The 18,686-nt window shown below is 35.8% G+C and overlaps 1 protein-coding gene across 1 annotated transcript in view; it reads right to left on the bottom strand.

Moving 5' to 3' along the window:
* Window positions 1-6,461: 6,461 nt before the first annotated feature.
* LOC110447473 (Na(+)/H(+) exchanger beta-like) overlaps window positions 6,462-18,686 on the bottom strand; it is a 30,695-nt gene continuing 18,470 nt past the window's right edge. Inside the window, exons 16-23 of the mRNA XM_021493206.1 lie at window positions 17,919-18,047; window positions 17,690-17,782; window positions 16,693-16,758; window positions 14,753-14,865; window positions 9,202-9,264; window positions 8,868-8,968; window positions 7,668-7,771; window positions 6,462-7,263 (exon numbers count right to left, since the gene is read on the bottom strand). Of these exons, the coding sequence (XP_021348881.1) occupies window positions 6,604-7,263; window positions 7,668-7,771; window positions 8,868-8,968; window positions 9,202-9,264; window positions 14,753-14,865; window positions 16,693-16,758; window positions 17,690-17,782; window positions 17,919-18,047 (1,329 nt within the window). The 3' untranslated portion in view covers window positions 6,462-6,603. The remainder of the gene's footprint in view (window positions 7,264-7,667; window positions 7,772-8,867; window positions 8,969-9,201; window positions 9,265-14,752; window positions 14,866-16,692; window positions 16,759-17,689; window positions 17,783-17,918; window positions 18,048-18,686) is intronic.

Below are 18,686 nucleotides of genomic sequence, written 5' to 3'. Positions count from 1 at the left end.
TTAAACAATGTCAGGTTACAGAACTAGGTTAAACAATGTCAAGTTCAGAACTTGGTCAAACAATGTCAGGTTCCACAACTAGGTTAAACAATGTCAGGTTACAGGCTAGGTTAAAAACTGCCAAGTTACATAACTAGGTTAAACACTGTAAGTTAACAGAACTAGGTTAAACAATGTCAGATTACTGAGCTAAGTTAAACAATGACAGATTACACAATTATGTCAAACAAGGTCAGGTTACAGAACTAGGTCAAACACTGTCAGATTACAGAGATAAGTTTAACACTGTAAGGTTACAGAACTAGGTTAAACACTGTCAGGTTCAGAACTTGGTCAAACAATGTCAGGTTCCACAACTAGGTCAAACACTGTCAGATTACACAACCAGGTAAACAATGTCAGGTTACAGGCTAGGTTAAATACTGTCAGGTTACATAACTCAGTTAAACAATGTCAGATTACAGAACTAGGTTAAATACTGTCAGGTTACATAACTAGTTTAAACACTGTCAAATTACAGAACTAAGTGAAACAATGTCAGGTCACGGAACGAGATTAAATACTGCCAGAGTACACAACCAGGTTAAACATTGTCAGGTTACAGGCTAGGTTAAATACTGTCAAGTTACATAACTCAGTTAAACAATGTCAGATTACAGAACTAGGTTAAATACTGTCAGGTTACATAACTAGGTTAAACAATGTCAGATTACAGAACCAGGTAAAACACAGTCAGGTAACAACTAAGTTTAAAATGTCAGGTTACAGAACGAACTAGGTTAAACAATGTCAGGTTACAGAGATAAGTTTTTCACTGTCAGGTTACAGAGCTAAGTTTAACACTGTCAGGTGACAGAGCTAAGTTTAACACTGTCAGGTTACAGAGATAAGTTTTACACTGTCAGGTTACAGAGCTAAGTTTTACACTGCCATGTTACATAACTAGGTTTAACACTGTCAGGTTACAGAGCTAAGTTGGACACTGCCATGTTACATAACCAGGTTTAACACTGCCATGTTACAGAGCTAGGATACATACTGTCATATAACATACATATGTAAACTTCGGTTATCATCATAAGATAACTCGCTATGGCTGTATGTTATCGATACAGAATCTGGCGACAGGAGCCAATCACAAACGGCAGAAATATTAAACACACGATTGTTTCTAGAATATTATAACCTAGACTTGATTTGTTAGGCTTGTTTTCGTACATGTACAGGACCGTGGCAATAAGCATCCATTGCCTACTCAATCCTTCTTCCAAGAACGTTATAATTTAGTTTCATCAATTTGCAAACACCATATTCAAACTGGCCGGAAAGCAAACATTATTCCATCAGAATCCTAACTCAATCTCACTCACACAATGTGTTACCACGGAATGGTTCTGGTGGAAAATTTGTCGGAATAAGTAATGGGGGTCGTTTGTATAATGAACAAGATTGTCCGGAGTGCTGTCAGCTTCGTGAATTATTGCAAATGGAATAAGAACACAAAACATACACAGAATAACAAAAAACGTTTTGCATATCTGTATATATCCCTTCAACGTAAATGATTTTTTCTACATAAAGCTTCCATTTGACCAGAAAATTCCAAAGAGCAATGCCACAAGTGTGACCGTCTTTAGTTGATCAGACTGATTGTGATTTTAGAATACAGCCAGCAATATGTAGCGGAGTTATTTCATTACTGGCTGCTGTCGGAACTCCATTTCATTATGTCAGTTTCAAGTCCAGCGTTTTACAAAGCCATCTGTTATTAAATTAATCTGACATCAAAAATCAGCTTCGTGGAAGGGACCTTATGACAAGTGATTCAATTAGCCAAGTGTAAGTCGACGCAGTCTTGTTAGCGATTTTCGCAATTCTTTTGGTAGAAGTTGGAGAGTGGTATTTTCACAAATAAGAGGGTTCAGGTTTACATGAACTGAACAGGACGAAGCAATTGTAAGACTTACCAGTTGGTATACAAGAAAGAAACACTGCTGCAGTAGTTCTTTTTTGTTTTTATCAAAGAATACAAGAATTTAAGTTAAAATGTTTTATTTTACAAAAGCTTTGTTATGGTGGCTTTTTAAGCAAATGTAGCAGCATGCCGAATTGTGCAGTTTAGTAACACGATGGTCTGGTTTTAGTTTGACTTTGATCTTTTTAAGTGTTTAATTTAAAAAATCTACATAACATATACTCATGTGTTAATGCCTTAAAATTTGATTTTGACTTCGTTTTGCTCTTATTTTTTTAGCGTCTAATTAAGTTATAGAAATAGTACACCAAATTGACTGAATTCAGTTGCACCATACACCTGATACAGGAGGTAAAAAACGGGGGAATCTTAACTGGTTTTAAGTACTACTAAAACAAAGGGGGGGGGGGGGCGTAAAACTCCTTAATTATGTGAATTTCAAAAATTGGAGGATACTGGTTAATTACATTTTTAATTGTGTCAGGATATCAGACACCTCGTTTTCACCATAAATTCCCACAAGCATCGCCCACACGCTGTATCTGAGGATTACTTGCAGACACCGCCATACCTTTCACAGATATGGACTGAAATCTGCATGAAGTTTCACGTTGAAATAAGAACACAACGTTGTCAATTGCGTTACTTGTGATATACAGTATTGGCACATATTTTAGTTACCCGCTTTTCTCGCTCAGAGTAGTGAATACTAATTAGTATGGCTAGTGTCAGGCACGGTACGCCAAGAGTTATCTCTCAAATCAAAACTTAATTAGGGGTGTCTATTGAATAATTGAAATAAATTAAAAGTTGCAGCGAAAACGAGCGTTTTGTAAAGATGTGAGATTTTTATATGTTATATATGCACATTTTTAAGACATTACCAAAGCGTTTTTAACGAAATAGTTAACTTTATTTTAAAAGAGAGTTTAATCACACATGTTATAGATGTGGCGAACGTTTTTTAACGATATACATTATATATGTTTTACCGTGCTATTTGATTTGTTAGTTTCCTATCAACAAAACACTGCTGATGTTAATCATAAGTAGCAATTATTAATATCAAGATGACATAATTAGTCAATTACTAATCAGTGTTGATTAATTAATTTTTATCAGTATCAATTTGACATTTTTACTTGGCGAGCTTGTGCTTCGCTGAATAAACGGCAACATTGTTAGTATTTTACCAAGACAGCACAGGTTGTCTCCCTTTGCATGAAATTGATATCCAGCTCTTACAACGAAAGGAATACAATGACATAAAATACTTTCAGTCCTGTTATGAGGATACAAAAAATGAATTTCATTATAATAAAAAATATGATATGAAAACATTAATTGCGTGAACCGAGAAATAACACTCATTACTAGGGTATCGAAGAAAGGGTGTTCACTTTTCAACTCTAAAAATACAGTCGGACAGTGACAAGTCTTGTATGATATATTTCTATCGCATAGAATATCAACCTGAAAACTGTTCAATAACTATTAACCCTTTCACCCCTGTGTAACTTGAGTTGACTCCACCATACATTGATATGTATGAGTCCAGTATGGTCTACAGGGGTGAAAGGGTTAAGATACGAAGTAAAGAAAGAATAAAGTTGATGTAGTCCGATATAGAAATTTGTCACCGTGGTTTATGAAACATTTTTATGTTATCTTGGTCAATGGTATGTTATCGTTGATAATGGCATATTATCGTGGTCAATGGTATGTTATCGTGGCCAATGGTATGTTATCGTGGTCAGTGGTATGTTATCGCGGCCAATGGTATATTGTCGTACTAAATACCATGTTTTCGTGGCCAATTGTTTGTTATCGTGGCCAATTGTATGTTATCGTGGTCAATTGTATGTTATCTTGGTCAATTGTATGTTATTATGGCCAATGGTATGTTATCGTGACCAATGGTATGTTACCGTGGTCAATTGTATGTTATTGTGGTCATTGGTATGTTATCGTGGTCAATTGTATGTTATAGCGGCCAATGGTATGTTATCGTGACCAATGGTACGTATCGTGGTCAATTGTATGTTATCGTGGTCAATGGTATGTTATCGTGGCCAATGATATGTTATCGTGACCAATGGTATGTTATCGCGGTCAATGGTATATTGTCGTGCTAAATACCATCTTATAGTGGTCAAAGTATGATGTAGTGCTTAATGGTATATTGTCGTGGTCAATAGTATGCTTTGGTGGTCAATGATATGCTATAGTGTCAATGGTACATGTATGTTATCGTGGTCAATGGTATATCATCGTGGTCAATTAAATACCATCGTGGCCGTAGGTATGTTAACGTGGTCAATGGCATGCTGTAGTGGTAAAAAGTATATTGTCGTGGTCATTAGTATGTCATCATGGTCAATGAGATGTTATCGCGGTTGATTATATTATCGTGGTCAATGTGATGTAATTGTGGTCAATGTGATATTGTCGTGGTCAATTATATGTTTTCATGGTCAATGGTATGTAATTGTGATCAATTGAATGTTATCGTGGTCATTTTGATGTTATTGTTATCAATGGTTTGTAATTTTGGTCAATGGTATATTGTCGTGGTCAATTGGATGCTATCGTTGTCAATGGAATGTAATTGTTGTCAATGGTATGTTATCGTGGTCAATTGGTTTTTATCGTTATCAATGGTATGTAAATGTGGTCAATTGGATGCTATCGTGGTCATTTGGATGTTATCGTTGTCACTGGGTTGTAATTTTGGTCAATGGTAAATTATCGTGGTCAATGAAATGTTATCGTTGTCACTGGTATATTGTCGTGGCCAATGAAATATTATAGTTGTCAATGCTGTAATCATAACTTGTTGTTTCTGTTTTTGCGCAGAGTTAGCCGTAAATAGATATACACATATATACCTCATTTATTTTACAACAATCATGAAGCAAGTGTTTGCATCTTATACATGTAGTAACGCGGTATCGGTAGCTACAAGCAAGGCGGCAGGTTAAATTTGTGATTGAACTGACAACAACACATTTTTCCTTTCCATAGCTTTAGTTTTATTCATCAAATATTGGATTTTTTTGCCTCCGGAAGATACAGGGTTATAATAAACAGCATGCAATTCTAAACCAGTTCATTGCAATATTTGTTTTTATACATATAATTTGAATTTGTTGCGATACTATAAAAATAAAATTTGTTTTTCATTTAAAGAAAAATGGCGACTTGATGAAGGTATTTCTCCAAAGTTTTATTTCCATGACAAACATGCAATATCAAATTGACATTTAAAATCGATAATTTCTCGAAGTCTGTTCAGTGTTGAATCAAAATCTTGTAATCGACGAGTGATGAAAATTTCTAGCATTCAAAAAATAATAGAGTAAGAATTGCATGGTATTTAGAAATCATGAATGTAAATGTATGAATTATCTACATGTACATTATATAGTTGCAATGTAAATATGAGCCAGAAACCAACAGCCTAACATTAGTGTGTACCAGTATTTTTTAGATCTTGGAAAAAAAAGTTGTTTTAACGCCATTTTAAGTATACAACAAAAAGTACAAAAATACTGTCCAGAAGTTAGTTATTAAATAAATAAAACGATAAAAAAGCAAGTTGTTTACGAATAGGTAACTGTAGCTACATGTTATGGAAAGACGACAGCAGCTTTAGAGGAGACGAATTTAAATATGTCGGCACGTGTACCAAATTATTATTCTCATGGATTTGATAATACTTAGTTATGTTTTTACATGATCAGCTTTTAACTTTCAGAAATACGCAATCACGGACTAGAAAAATAACATTAGAAATAAAATGAAAGTAACACTGCGTAAAACTATTTACTTACAATATAATTAATGATAAATAACATTCAAAATACGCACAAATAAGAGAAAAACAAACTTGTACGTACCATTATACTCTTTAACTGGAAACAATATATTTAACTACAGCGTAAAAGTGTGTCTGCAGGTGAAGGTATTGCTTGACATAGGACGGAGAACTGACTCAATTATTAAGGAACAGGCCAGGGCAGCTTAATCATCTTTATTGATTTTACAGAAATATGAAGGCTTGTCTTTAATATTATATAAATATGACATTCATTAGCAGGTGACAGTGAATATTGTCAACCCGAGAAAACCATTGTCACCCGAGGCGAAGCCGAGGGTGACAATGGGTTTTTGAGGGTTGACAATATTCACTGTCACCTGCTAATGAATGTCATATCTATTTTGTTACACCAAAAGTCAATGTAGCTCAGAAACGGCAGCAAACCTCGATAATGACATCTTGTTTGTTGATAGTCTGCTGTTTACAATCGCTATCGCACCGGCGCTTGATAAAATTGGCTGTTGCCGTCAAACGTTCTTGTGACCATCACGGTGGGGAAACGAAGCGGTGCACGCACATTTTTTGCGCATGTGATATTTTTCACTGTCTCATGGCAATATCACCCGCGCCCCTTAAAACCAATGTATTTTCGGAGGGTGACAGAGATTTTTGTTTAATTTTCTCCCAACCAATCAAATAGCTAGAAATTCACTTGAGGTGTAACAAAAGTAAATATTACATTCACAATGTGCTGTTTATGAATGTCGCCGTCACAGTAAGCAAGGTAAAAAAACCACTTTTGACGTCATCATGATTTTGTTTCATCTTCAATGAAGCTAGCATCATCTATTGGTAGGTTCTCTTCTCCAAGTAATGCATGCTGTCGTTTTAGCGAGACGCGTGATCCAGTTGACTTTGACCCAGATATGTCATGATTCTTTAGATCGTTGCTATCAGTCACCTGTGATGTGTTCTGTTCGTCCTTACTTGAACCTTTACTTCCTACATCAATCGGTAAATTGTCCAATATACCATTTCCCGGAAAGTTATCCATCCTCATCTCCTGTATTCTTTCAGAAGCTAAGAGAGGATCGGCTTCCGACATAATATCTGACTCGCTGGTAACTTGTTCGTCTAACGACTCCATAATGGGTTTGTTCGTTAAGCCGAACAGCCGCGAACGAGTACTGCGAGCGGATGTCGAGTCAACGTCGACCGTCATTGCACGCCTTCGCTGTTCCGGTACAATCTCCTCACTCCCCCGTTGTTGAGCAATAACAGCATGCTCCTCTGACCAGGACTTCGGTCGCTCCCACTTATTCCTCATGAAGGTCATACTTTGTAGTCGTTGGTTTGTATGTCTTTTGTTTGCCCACTGTTGTTCAAGCATGGTTATACTTGAACGCCGAACTTTGCGCCGGTCCTCGATTTTCAAGCCAGATGACCGTGGAAAACCATATATGTTTTGCTGGAGAAAAAAAGGCAACTTTATATCATGTCGTTGACAAATGTTTGTTGTGTGTAAGGAAAAAATCACAGAAAAAAATACAATTAATTTCTGCTTGAAATGTCCTAGAACCTTTGTGTGTTATGAACTGCATGAAGTCTGTGGCCTATTAATCTTAATTAAATGCTTTCATATGCTGAGATTTTTTTTCAAATTATTATTTTGAACACTATTAGCACGTAGCTTTAAAACTAAACAGACTGGAGGCTGACATACGTCTATTTAATGGTATGTTATCCCCAGTTTTTCGAATCATGATAACATGTTATACCCTTTTAGATGTTATTCAGTATATAGTACCCTACTATTAAATAGTTCTCTTTTTCTTCTTCAACAACCAAAACATTATAATATATTGCACTTACCGTTAAACTGTGTCGTCTTTGCTGTGCGTTTTTATCCAAAAACTTATGTAGCTCCATGGGAGAGGACGGCGCCGCTTCGAGAGTGAATTTAACATTTGTGTCATCTGCAAAATATGTTATCATGAAGGTCTTCAAAACTTGTCTTTATGATTCTTTCTTTATCCATCCCTTCCTTTCATTAGCATATTTATAGCACAGGCCTTAACTATAAATATTGAAATTATTTTGTATTACGAACTAAACACATGCTTTTTGTCATATTTGTATTACAACGGTAGATTCATTGACTTGGAAATCGAAAATCGAAAAAATTCGGATGAATAATAAATGTTATAATATGATTTGGATTAAGTTACGCGAAAACCAGCCTTTTGACATTTAAAATGAAAACTTTACCAATGAGGGACAGAGGCAATCATTCCTATTGACCAAATCACTTTAACATATGCTAGTTTTCGTAAATGAACGCTGTTGTTGCTAATGCCATTGAGCGATGATATGTTTAAGCATTAAACTGTTTTCAGATTGAATTGAGTTCAAAGTGCATTTTTAATGACTACAGACTACGATTCATCTTGTTTAATGATTAAAACATTACTCAGCATAATTTAACTTAACATACCAGTTAAGGACTTTTATTTCGATGAGCATGTGGTTAAATGAGCCTTAAAAGGACCATATACCAAGATATTCATCTCAAGAAAAGTACATAATTGATAAATAATGCACATTCGTTGTAAAACACGGCAGATCGGAACCAATCTATATCATATAGGCTAGGTGTACGCTAGGTGGTTTGATTTTGATGTATTAGTACAAAAACAAGCTTAAACATTACAGCTTCATTTATCCATAAAATATGTTCGTTTAACATCACTAGATATATCTGAATAAAACTATACTATTGTTATGTAGGCAACTCCTTGCCACCGATTTCTTCTGATATCTCATTGTAGAGTGCGTATTTTCAATATATGATATCCGTTCATATCTTTGTGTATTTCATTTCAAGTGGAAGTTAAATATACATATAATCAGCAACAGCTATTATTTTTCATAACAATGTATGTGCCTTTAGTCGACATATACGTCCCTACCGCTCAATACAAGCGGCGGCAGCAATTTCTGTTTACAAGTGATTCTACTTTTATTTATTTTCGAGCTTTTACTAAGTGTACCGGGCCCCTCTGAGAAGCTTACCTGATTCTGTTTCGTCCTCGTCCACTTCATGTAGCACGTCAACGGGCAAGATACTGTTTCTTCGTATTTGCATAATGATTGCTGTACTGTCCACGTTCCTCCTAAAAACGAAGATATCGAAATTGATATGTATTCATGTTATGCCCCAAACTTTGAGAGAGTTATCTCCCCTATCATCAAAGATTCGCATATTGCTTCCGTTAAAATATAAATTTATTGACTGGTCTGTCAACCAAATTAGGATTGTGGACCTCAGCATTTTTGTGGGCAATATGAATTAAACCATGCAAAAGACAGCTGTAGCAATATTTTTTGTTATATTTTTTATACATACAGTGTGTCTGCTGCCTTGGGTAAGTTCTTCGCTCCACTCATGTGTAGATTTTTGTAGTGTTCCCTGAATAGAAAGAAATATATATATATATTAAAAAGATAAACGATTGAACATTGGTGCAAACATTGTTCTTAAAATAAAAATAAAATGTACTTTTATTAGCGTCATCAGGCTGGAAATACTGGTCAAACAAAGACAAGTATTTCTCAATGTTGTCTTTTTCATATTGTACCGACAAATTGACCCACTTTAGTATCGAGAAATATAAATAGGCAACAGCAACTGCATCTGAGATTCAAACGACTGAAGCGAACGACAACAATGGCGCGTAAACCTGATCGTCAGTACTATTGGATTATTGGATTTTTTCGGCATTTTTAAATATGTATTCCAATCTGATAGAGAAACACAAGTCTTTGTTTCTCCTCCATTTATCATGTTTATGCTCAATCTCAGAGAAACAAAGAATCGTGTTTCCATGCTACAAGGGCAATATGTGAAATGTACAGAGAGATTGACTCAATGTAGTGTTACTTATCATGTACCGACGGGTTGACTCAATGTAGTGTTACTTATACTTATCATGTACAGACGGATTGAGTCAATGAAATGTTACTTATCATGTACAGACATATTGACTCAATGTAGTGTTACTTATAATGTACAGACGGATTGACTCAATGAAGTGTTACTTATCGTGTACAGACGGATTGAGTCAATGAATTGTTACTTATCATGTACAGACATATTGACTCAATGTAGTGTTACTTATTTATCATGTACCGACGGATTGACTCAATGTAGAGTTACTTATCATGTACCGACGGATTGACTCAATGTAGTGATACTCATCATGCACAGACGGATTGACTCAATGTAGTGTTACTTATCATGTACAGACGGATTGACTCAATGAAGTGTTACTTATCATGTACAGACGGATTGAGTCAATGAAGTGTTACTTATCATGTACAGACATATTGACTCAATGTAGTGTTACTTATCATGTACCGACGTATTGACTCAATGTAGTGTTACTTATAATGTACAGACGGATTGACTCAATGAAGTGTTACTTATCATGTATAGACGGATTGAGTCAATGAAGTGTTACTTATCATGTACAGACAGATTGACTCAATGTAGTGTTACTTATCATGTAGAGACGGATTGACTCAATGTAGTGTTACTTATCTTGTACCGCCGGATTGACTCAATGTAGTGTTACTTATCATGTACAACTCAATGTAGTGTTACTTATCATGTACCGACGGATTGACGCAATGTAGTGTTACTTATCATGTACAGAGAGATTTACTCAATGTAGTGTTACTTATCATGTACCGACGGCTTGACTCAATGTAGTGTTACTTATCATGTACAGAGAGATTGACTCAATGTAGTGTTACTTATCCTGTACAGACGGATTGACTCAATGTAGTGTTACTTATACTTATCATGTACAGACGGATTGAGTCAATGAAATGTTACTTATCATGTACAGACATATTGACTCAATGTAGTGTTACTTATCATGTACCGACGGATTGACGCAATGTAGTGTTACTTATCATGTACAGAGAGAATGACTCAATATAGTGTTACCTATCATGTACAGACGGATTGACTCAATGTAGTGTAACTTATCATGTACCGACGGATTGACTCAATGTAGCGTTACTTATCATGTACCGACGGATTGACTCAATGTAGGGTTACTTATCATGTACCGACGGATTGACTCAATGTAGTCTTACTTATCATGTACAGACAGAATGACTCAATATAGTGTCACTTATCATGTACAGACATATTGACTCAATGTAGTGTTACTTATCATGTACCGACAGATTGACTCAATGTAGTGTCACTTATCATGTACAGACGGGTTGACTCAATGTAGTGTTACTTATCATGTACAGATGGATTGACTTAATGTAGTGTTACTTATCATGTACAGACGGATTGGCTCAATGAAGTGTTACTTATCATGTACAGACGGAATGAGTCAATGAAGTGTTACTTATCATGTACAGACATATTGACTCAATGTAGTGTTACTTATCATGTACCGACGTATTGACTCAATGTAGTGTTACTTATAATGTACAGACGGATTGACTCAATGAAGTGTTACTTATCATGTACAGACGGATTGACTCAATGTAGTGTTACTTATCATGTACAGACGGATTGACTCAATGTAGTGTTTGTTATCATGTATAGACGGATTGACTCAATGTAGTGTTACTTATTATGCACAGACGAATTGACTCAATGTAGTGTTACTTATCATGTACAGACGGATTGACTCAATGTAATGTTACTTATCATGTACAGACGGATTATCTCAATGTAGTGTTACTTATCATGTACCGACAGATTGACTCAATGTAGTGTTACTTATCATGTACAGACAAATTTACTCAATGTAGTGTTACTTATCATGTACCGAGGGATTGACTCAATGTAGTGTTACTTATCATGTACAGACGGATTGACTCAATGAAGAGTTACTTATCATGTACAGACGGATTGAGTCAATGAAGTGTTACTTATCATGTACAGACAGATTGACTCAATGTAGTGTTACTTATAATGTACAGAGAGATTGACTCAATGTGGTGTTACTTATCATGTACAGACGGATTAACTCCATGTAGTGTTTGTTATCATGAATAGACGGATTGACTCCATGTAGTGTTTGTTATAATGAATAGACGGATTGACTCCATGTAGTGTTTATTATCATGTATAGACGGATTGACTCAATGTAGTGTTGCTTATCATGTACAGACGGATTGACTCCATGTAGTGTTAATTATTATGCACAGACGGATTGACTCAATGTAGTGGTACTTATCATGTACAGACGGGTTGACTCAATGTAGTGTTACTTATAATGTACAGAGAGATTGACTCAATGTGGTGTTACTTATCATGTACAGACGGATTAACTCCATGTAGTGTTTGTTATCATGTATAGAATGTAGTGTTACTTATCATGTACAGCCGGGTTGACTCAATGTAGTGTTACTTATCATGAACCGACGGATTGACTCAATGTAGCTCAATGAAGAGTTACTTATCATGTACAGACGGATTTACTCCATGTAGTGTTTGTTATCATGAATAGACGGATTGACTCCATGTAGTGTTTGTTATCCTGTATAGACGGATTGACTCCATGTAGTTTTACTTATTATGCACAGACGGATTGCCTCAATGTAGTGTTACTTATCATGTACAGCCGGGTTGACTCAATGTAGTGTTACTTATCATGAACCGACGGATTGACTCAATGTAGTGTTACATATCATGTACCGACGGATTGACTCAATGTAGGGTTACTTGTCATGTACAGACCGATTGACTCAATGTAGTGTTACTTATCACGTACAGACGGATTGACTCAATGTAGAGTTACTTATCATGTACCGACGGGTTGACTTAATGTAGTGTTACTTATCATGTACAGAGGGATTGACTCAATGTAGTGTTACTTGTCATGTACAGACCGATTGACTCAATGTAGTGTTACTTATAATGTACAGAGAGATTGACTCAATGTGGTGTTACTTATCATGTACAGACGGATTTACTCCATGTAGTGTTTGTTATCATGTATAGACGGATTTACTCCATGTAGTGTTTGTTATCATGAATAGACGGATTGACTCCATGTAGTGTTTGTTATCATGTATAGACGGATTGACTCAATGTAGTGTTACTTATCATGTACAGACGGATTGACTCCATGTAGTGTTTGTTATCATGTATAGACGGATTGACTCCATGTAGTGTTACTTATTATGCACAGACGGATTGACTCAATGTAGTGTTACTTATCATGTACAGACGGATTGACTCAATGTAGTGTTACTTATCATGTACAGACGGGTTGACTCAATGTAGTGTTACTTATCATGTACCGACGGATAGACTCAATGTAGTGTTACTTATCATGTACAGAGAGATTGACTCAATGGAGTGTTACTTATCATGTACAGACAGATTGACTCAATGTAGTGTTACTTATCATGTACCGACGGATTGACTCAATGTAGTGTTACTTATCATATACCGACGGATTGACTCAATGTAGTGTTACTTGTCATGTACAGACGGATTGACTCATTGTAGTGTTACTTATCATGTACCGACGGATTGACTCAATGTAGTGTTACTTGTCATGTACAGACCGATTGACTCAATGTAGTGTTACTTATCATGTACAGACGGATCGACTCAATGTAGTGTTACTTATCATGTACAGACGGGTTGACTCAATGTAGTGTTACTTATCATGAACCGACGGATTGACTCAATGTAGTGTTACTCATCATGCACAGACGGATTGACTCAATGTAGTGTTACTTATCATGTACAGACGGATCGACTCAATGTAGTGTTATTTATCATGTACAGAGAAATTGACTCAATGTAGTGTTACTTATCATGTAGAGACGGATTGACTCAATGTAGCGTTGCTTATCATGTACCGAGGGGTTGACTCAATGTAGTGTTACGTATCATGTACAGACGGATTGACGCAATGTAGTGTTACTTATCATGAACCGACGGATTGACTCAATGTAGCGTTGCTTATCATGTACCGAGGGGTTGACTCAATGTAGTGTTACTCATCATGCACAGACGGATTGACTCAATGGAGTGTTACTTATCATGTACAGAGAGATTGGCTCAATGTAGTGTTACTTATCGTGTACCGACGGGTTGACTCAATGTAGTGTTACTCATCATGCACAGACGGATTGACTCAATGGAGTGTTACTTATCATGTACAGAGAGATTGACTCAATGTAGTCTCAATGTAGTGTTTGTTATCATGTATAGACGGATTGACTCAATGTAGCGTTGCTTATCATGTACCGAGGGGTTGACTCAATGTAGTGTTTCTTATCATGTACAGAGAGATTGGCTCAATGTAGTGTTACTTATCGTGTACCGACGGGTTGACTCAATGTAGTGTTACTTATCATGTACAGACGGATTGACTAAATTTAGTGTTACTTATCATGTACAGACGGATTGACTCAATGTAGTGTTAATTATCATGTACCGACGGATTGGGTCAATGTAGTGTTACTTATCATATACCGACGGATTGACTCAATGCAGTGTTACTTATCATGTACAGCCGGATTGACTAAATGAAGTGTTACTTATCATGTACAGACTGATTGACTAAATTTAGTGTTACTTATCATGTGCAGACGGATTGACTCAATGTAGTTTTACTTATCATGTACAGACGGGTTGACTCAATGGAGTGTTACTTATCATGTACAGCCGGATTGACTAAATGAAGTGTTACTTATCATGTACCGACAGATTGACTCAATGTAGTGTTACTTATCATGTACAGACGGATTGACGCAATATTGTGTCACTCCTTATCTACAAATTGTCTGGTGTTGTTTCGATGTGGCATTAAAGTCATCGAACAGGGATGAAATTGAAGCTAAGAGTTCACGCAAACAACAACAATCTTAGGAGAAATCACAACATTTGAGAATAAGATACTTACTTCATGACAAGTTTTTCATAACACTGGAGAATTTCGTACTGCACTTCGTTCAAATCGTGGTCTCTCAGCAGAATAGAACGAATATACTTCTCATCCCAATGGTAGAACCACTCCTGTCAAGATTAAACCTTTTTTTTATTACAACGATTTAATGTTACTATATCGATACATGTATCATATGTTATGGAACCTGTAGCCCACATATTCTGAAAACGCGATCTGAACACATTGTCATTAATTACCCACTGAATAAGTTGCCACATTAAGCTTTTGCAAGACCAATTATAAGAACACGAATAAAATTACACTTCAATTCTCCCTCCCCTACCTATGAAAAATACACGTGTGGAACACTCATGTGAGATGAATAAAATCTGTCCTAGCCTTGGGGTAGGATTTTAAAGTTGCCGACATGAAGCTTGTTATCCCCAATGGTTGCTATTCCCCTCTCATCTCCAGGGCGTGCATGTTTCTTCATCTCTTACCCTGTAGACTTTTTTGCATAAATAATGTATTGTTGACGTTACATTATTGTATTGTTGACGTTACGTTATTGTATTGTTGACGTTACGTTTTTGTATTGTTGACGTTACGCTATGGTATTGTTGACGTTACGTTGTTGTATTGCTGACGTTACGCTATTGTATTGTTGACGTTCCGTTAGTATTGTATTGTTGACGTTACGTTTTTGTATTGTTGACGTTACGTTATTATTGTATTGTTGACGTTACGTTATTATTGTATTGTTGACGTGAAGCTATTGTATTGTTGACGTTACGTTATTATTGTATTGTTGACGTTACGCTATTGTATTGTTGACGTTACGTTGTTGTATTGCTGACGTTACGCTATTGTATTGTTGACGTTACGCTATTGTATTGTTGGCGTTACGTTATTGTATTGTTGACGTTACGTTATTGTATTGTTGACGTTAAGTCATGCATGTTTTTTTTTCTTACTGGAGACTCCACCGTCCCAACCTCTGGATGAGACAAGGATATCTCATACTGAGGAAAATATGTATACACCAGCCCAGGGTGAAGGAAACGTCTCCTACACGAGAACACTCAGTGACATGTCCTATAATGACGCGACACCAAGATGGCAGCGTTTTGTCATGAAAATAGAACGTTTCAAAATATCGATTGACTGACAGTGGCAACTGTGCCGCCGATATATATAAATTCTAAACTCGATTACAAAATTTTGCATCAAAACCTTATCTTCATATCCATATCTTTATAGGACTTCATTGGTCGTAAAACAAACAATGAACACGTCTATTAATCATTTGAAATCACATACTTTTCGGCCATATTGTTTTAGGAAACTTGGTATAATTGACCCAAGGGTAGATTTATATATCTGTATTTACTTGCAGTTTAAAGCCGAACTCACCTTACTTAGAACTAATACAGAAGCTTGTCTTATAATCTTATCCTAAACACAAAGTTCTGTTTTTTTTATTTGACATCACATTGTTTTCGATTGATTTTTATTATTTAAAAAACCCATATAAATGTACGTCTACTTAGAGTTTGGCTAGGATGATAGCGAGCACGCACAATAAGATCCACTACCACCATCATGATATTATTTCTTCTCTCTCCGCATACTTCTATTAGATTTAAGTTGACAAAGTCTATTTATTATCATGATTTTATTGGAATAAAGTAATAGTTCCGTGTGCCATATGAAAATCGACGTTTGTGAGTAAGCTCATTGCTGTATTATTGTCTCAACAAGGTTTCTTGTATTTTATAACGTGACATTACTCGAAATTAATCTCATTTAACATATCTGTTTTATCGATAAAACAGAAGAGACATTTGCAAAGTCTCCTTGAAAACATCGCTTTTGCTATTATGTAGTTTTATTAATTCTGACTTCGAATTGCGCTTTCATACCGCCTCTGTATTGTAATGCTGTTTCTATCTTACCCTCATGGAGTTCCTGCCTTCATTTCCAATTATCTCTTCTATACCCGCCATCACGTGATCGTTTACCTGCAAAAAGTTATTAATAGAAGGTGCACAACCCTAACACAGAAGTCTTAGAAGTAGGTGACAGGGTTGTCAAACCGAACAAATTTTACACTCACATGTAATTACTCGAAAAATCTTCCAACCGAGTAACCGGTCAATCGGTCAGTTTGGTGATCAAACAATACACAACAACATATTCACTAGATGTTTAGCAAATGTTCTATTCAAAAAGTGTTCAAATTTCATATATATGAATTATCACGATAGTTTATTTTATTGACAATTTCGTTTAGAATAAAACTTGATGCAAGACAGGTTATTTCTACTCGATCTCAAATACGGTTTTATCGATCTTGTTACACATGATCTGTTCGCCAAACTAACTTATATGTAATAGGACTTTTGTATAATTCAATGAAACTTTTCAATTGTGTAGCCTAACGATTATTTTTACAGTCGACCATTAAAAGCAAGTTGTATCCCGCAAAGTTGGCATTTCACCAATTTGTATACTGATTTTTCGAAATCTTTTTAGGCTTTTTCTGTTGTTGACGGCATCTCTTTGTCAATATTTCCTACCGATTAAAAGACAACACCCTAACATGTCACTCTTTACCGTGTTATAATTACCAAAGAATCAAAATCCGGTTTCATTGATAAATATGGGTATAAACCAGGGAAATATCGGTCTCGCCAAGGGGAAATAAATATCCCTATTCAGTTATTAAATTTGTTAACAATTTCGTGGTATTTCGACCTAATTCTAACTGGACCTGATTCAATTGGCGTAATGAAAACTATCTAAATTCAACCAATATATCAATATTCTACATTTTCAAAACTAGAATTGTTAAAATTGGGTTAGCATCTATAATGAGTTCTCATATCAAACTAACGTGTACCTAACAAAACACACCTGTATGCTAACAAAATGCGGTATTACATAACTTACATGGCTCATAAGTTCCTCTACTAGAGACGCCTCGACTGATTTAGATGCAAGTTTGACTCTCAACAATGTGACGAACGGCCTTATAGTCGCTCCCTGGGAAGAGAGAAAACACAGAACATAAATTTTAACATGACAAGATAAAAAATAGCCAGGTATATTAAGAAAGCATTCTAGCAAGCGACATGCAGGAAAAATGACGAAGGGGTTTATGTAAAGTCATACTACGTACCTGAATGAAGACGGTGAAAAAGATAACAAAGAGTGTTGAAGTGACGAACGTGTCTTTCATTGGGAAGGCATCCTTGTCTAGCAGAGCGACCAGCGAGAAACATACCGCTCCTCGGATACCACCATAGCTCTGTATACAAAAGTAGGCACGGTTTTAATTTAAGGCAAAAAACACAGTTATATATACTGTAATAAGTCTCTCTATTTTTGAGAGTTGTTTATTTTGCAAACAATTCCCCTAGGTTTTCATTTACGAAGACTTGAATTCGCAATTTAAATGATGTTGTTTTGATTCTCATTCGAGATTTATGTATTACGCGGAAGGTTTAAAGTAACTGTTACCTCGTAAACCAACGCGAAGATTAAGTGACTTACAGTTAAAACTATAAGAATGCCGGTATGGTGTAAACACGACTTCAGTTCGATATAGAAATTTCATAAGTAGAAGTCGCCTTACTCTACCTAGTTACTGAAGATACGAATACTGAATACTTAATTAGAAAATTGTGCTATATAATACTCTGAGGGAGCGTGCTACTTTCCTTTGACATCCTTCGTTTTTCGTGAAAAATACATTTTCCGACTCTGTTGATAAGTTGACTCGTTTGAAAGATGTACGTATACATTTATATTTCACTCGTGATTTTAAATCTTCCGTGAATATCTAATATAGATACGTTCATAATGCCAAGATTTTTCTAAATCATATGCGATGAGACCCGACCATATCGACTCCTGATTTGACGAAACCCTGTAAAATTAAGCCTGT

The sequence above is a fragment of the Mizuhopecten yessoensis genome, unplaced genomic scaffold (assembly GCF_002113885.1).
Source record: "Mizuhopecten yessoensis strain PY_sf001 unplaced genomic scaffold, ASM211388v2 scaffold3431, whole genome shotgun sequence".
NCBI classification, from domain to species: domain Eukaryota; kingdom Metazoa; phylum Mollusca; class Bivalvia; order Pectinida; family Pectinidae; genus Mizuhopecten; species Mizuhopecten yessoensis.
The sequence above is the reverse complement of the archived record's forward strand: the minus strand, read 5'-3'. Positions and strand labels throughout refer to the sequence as shown.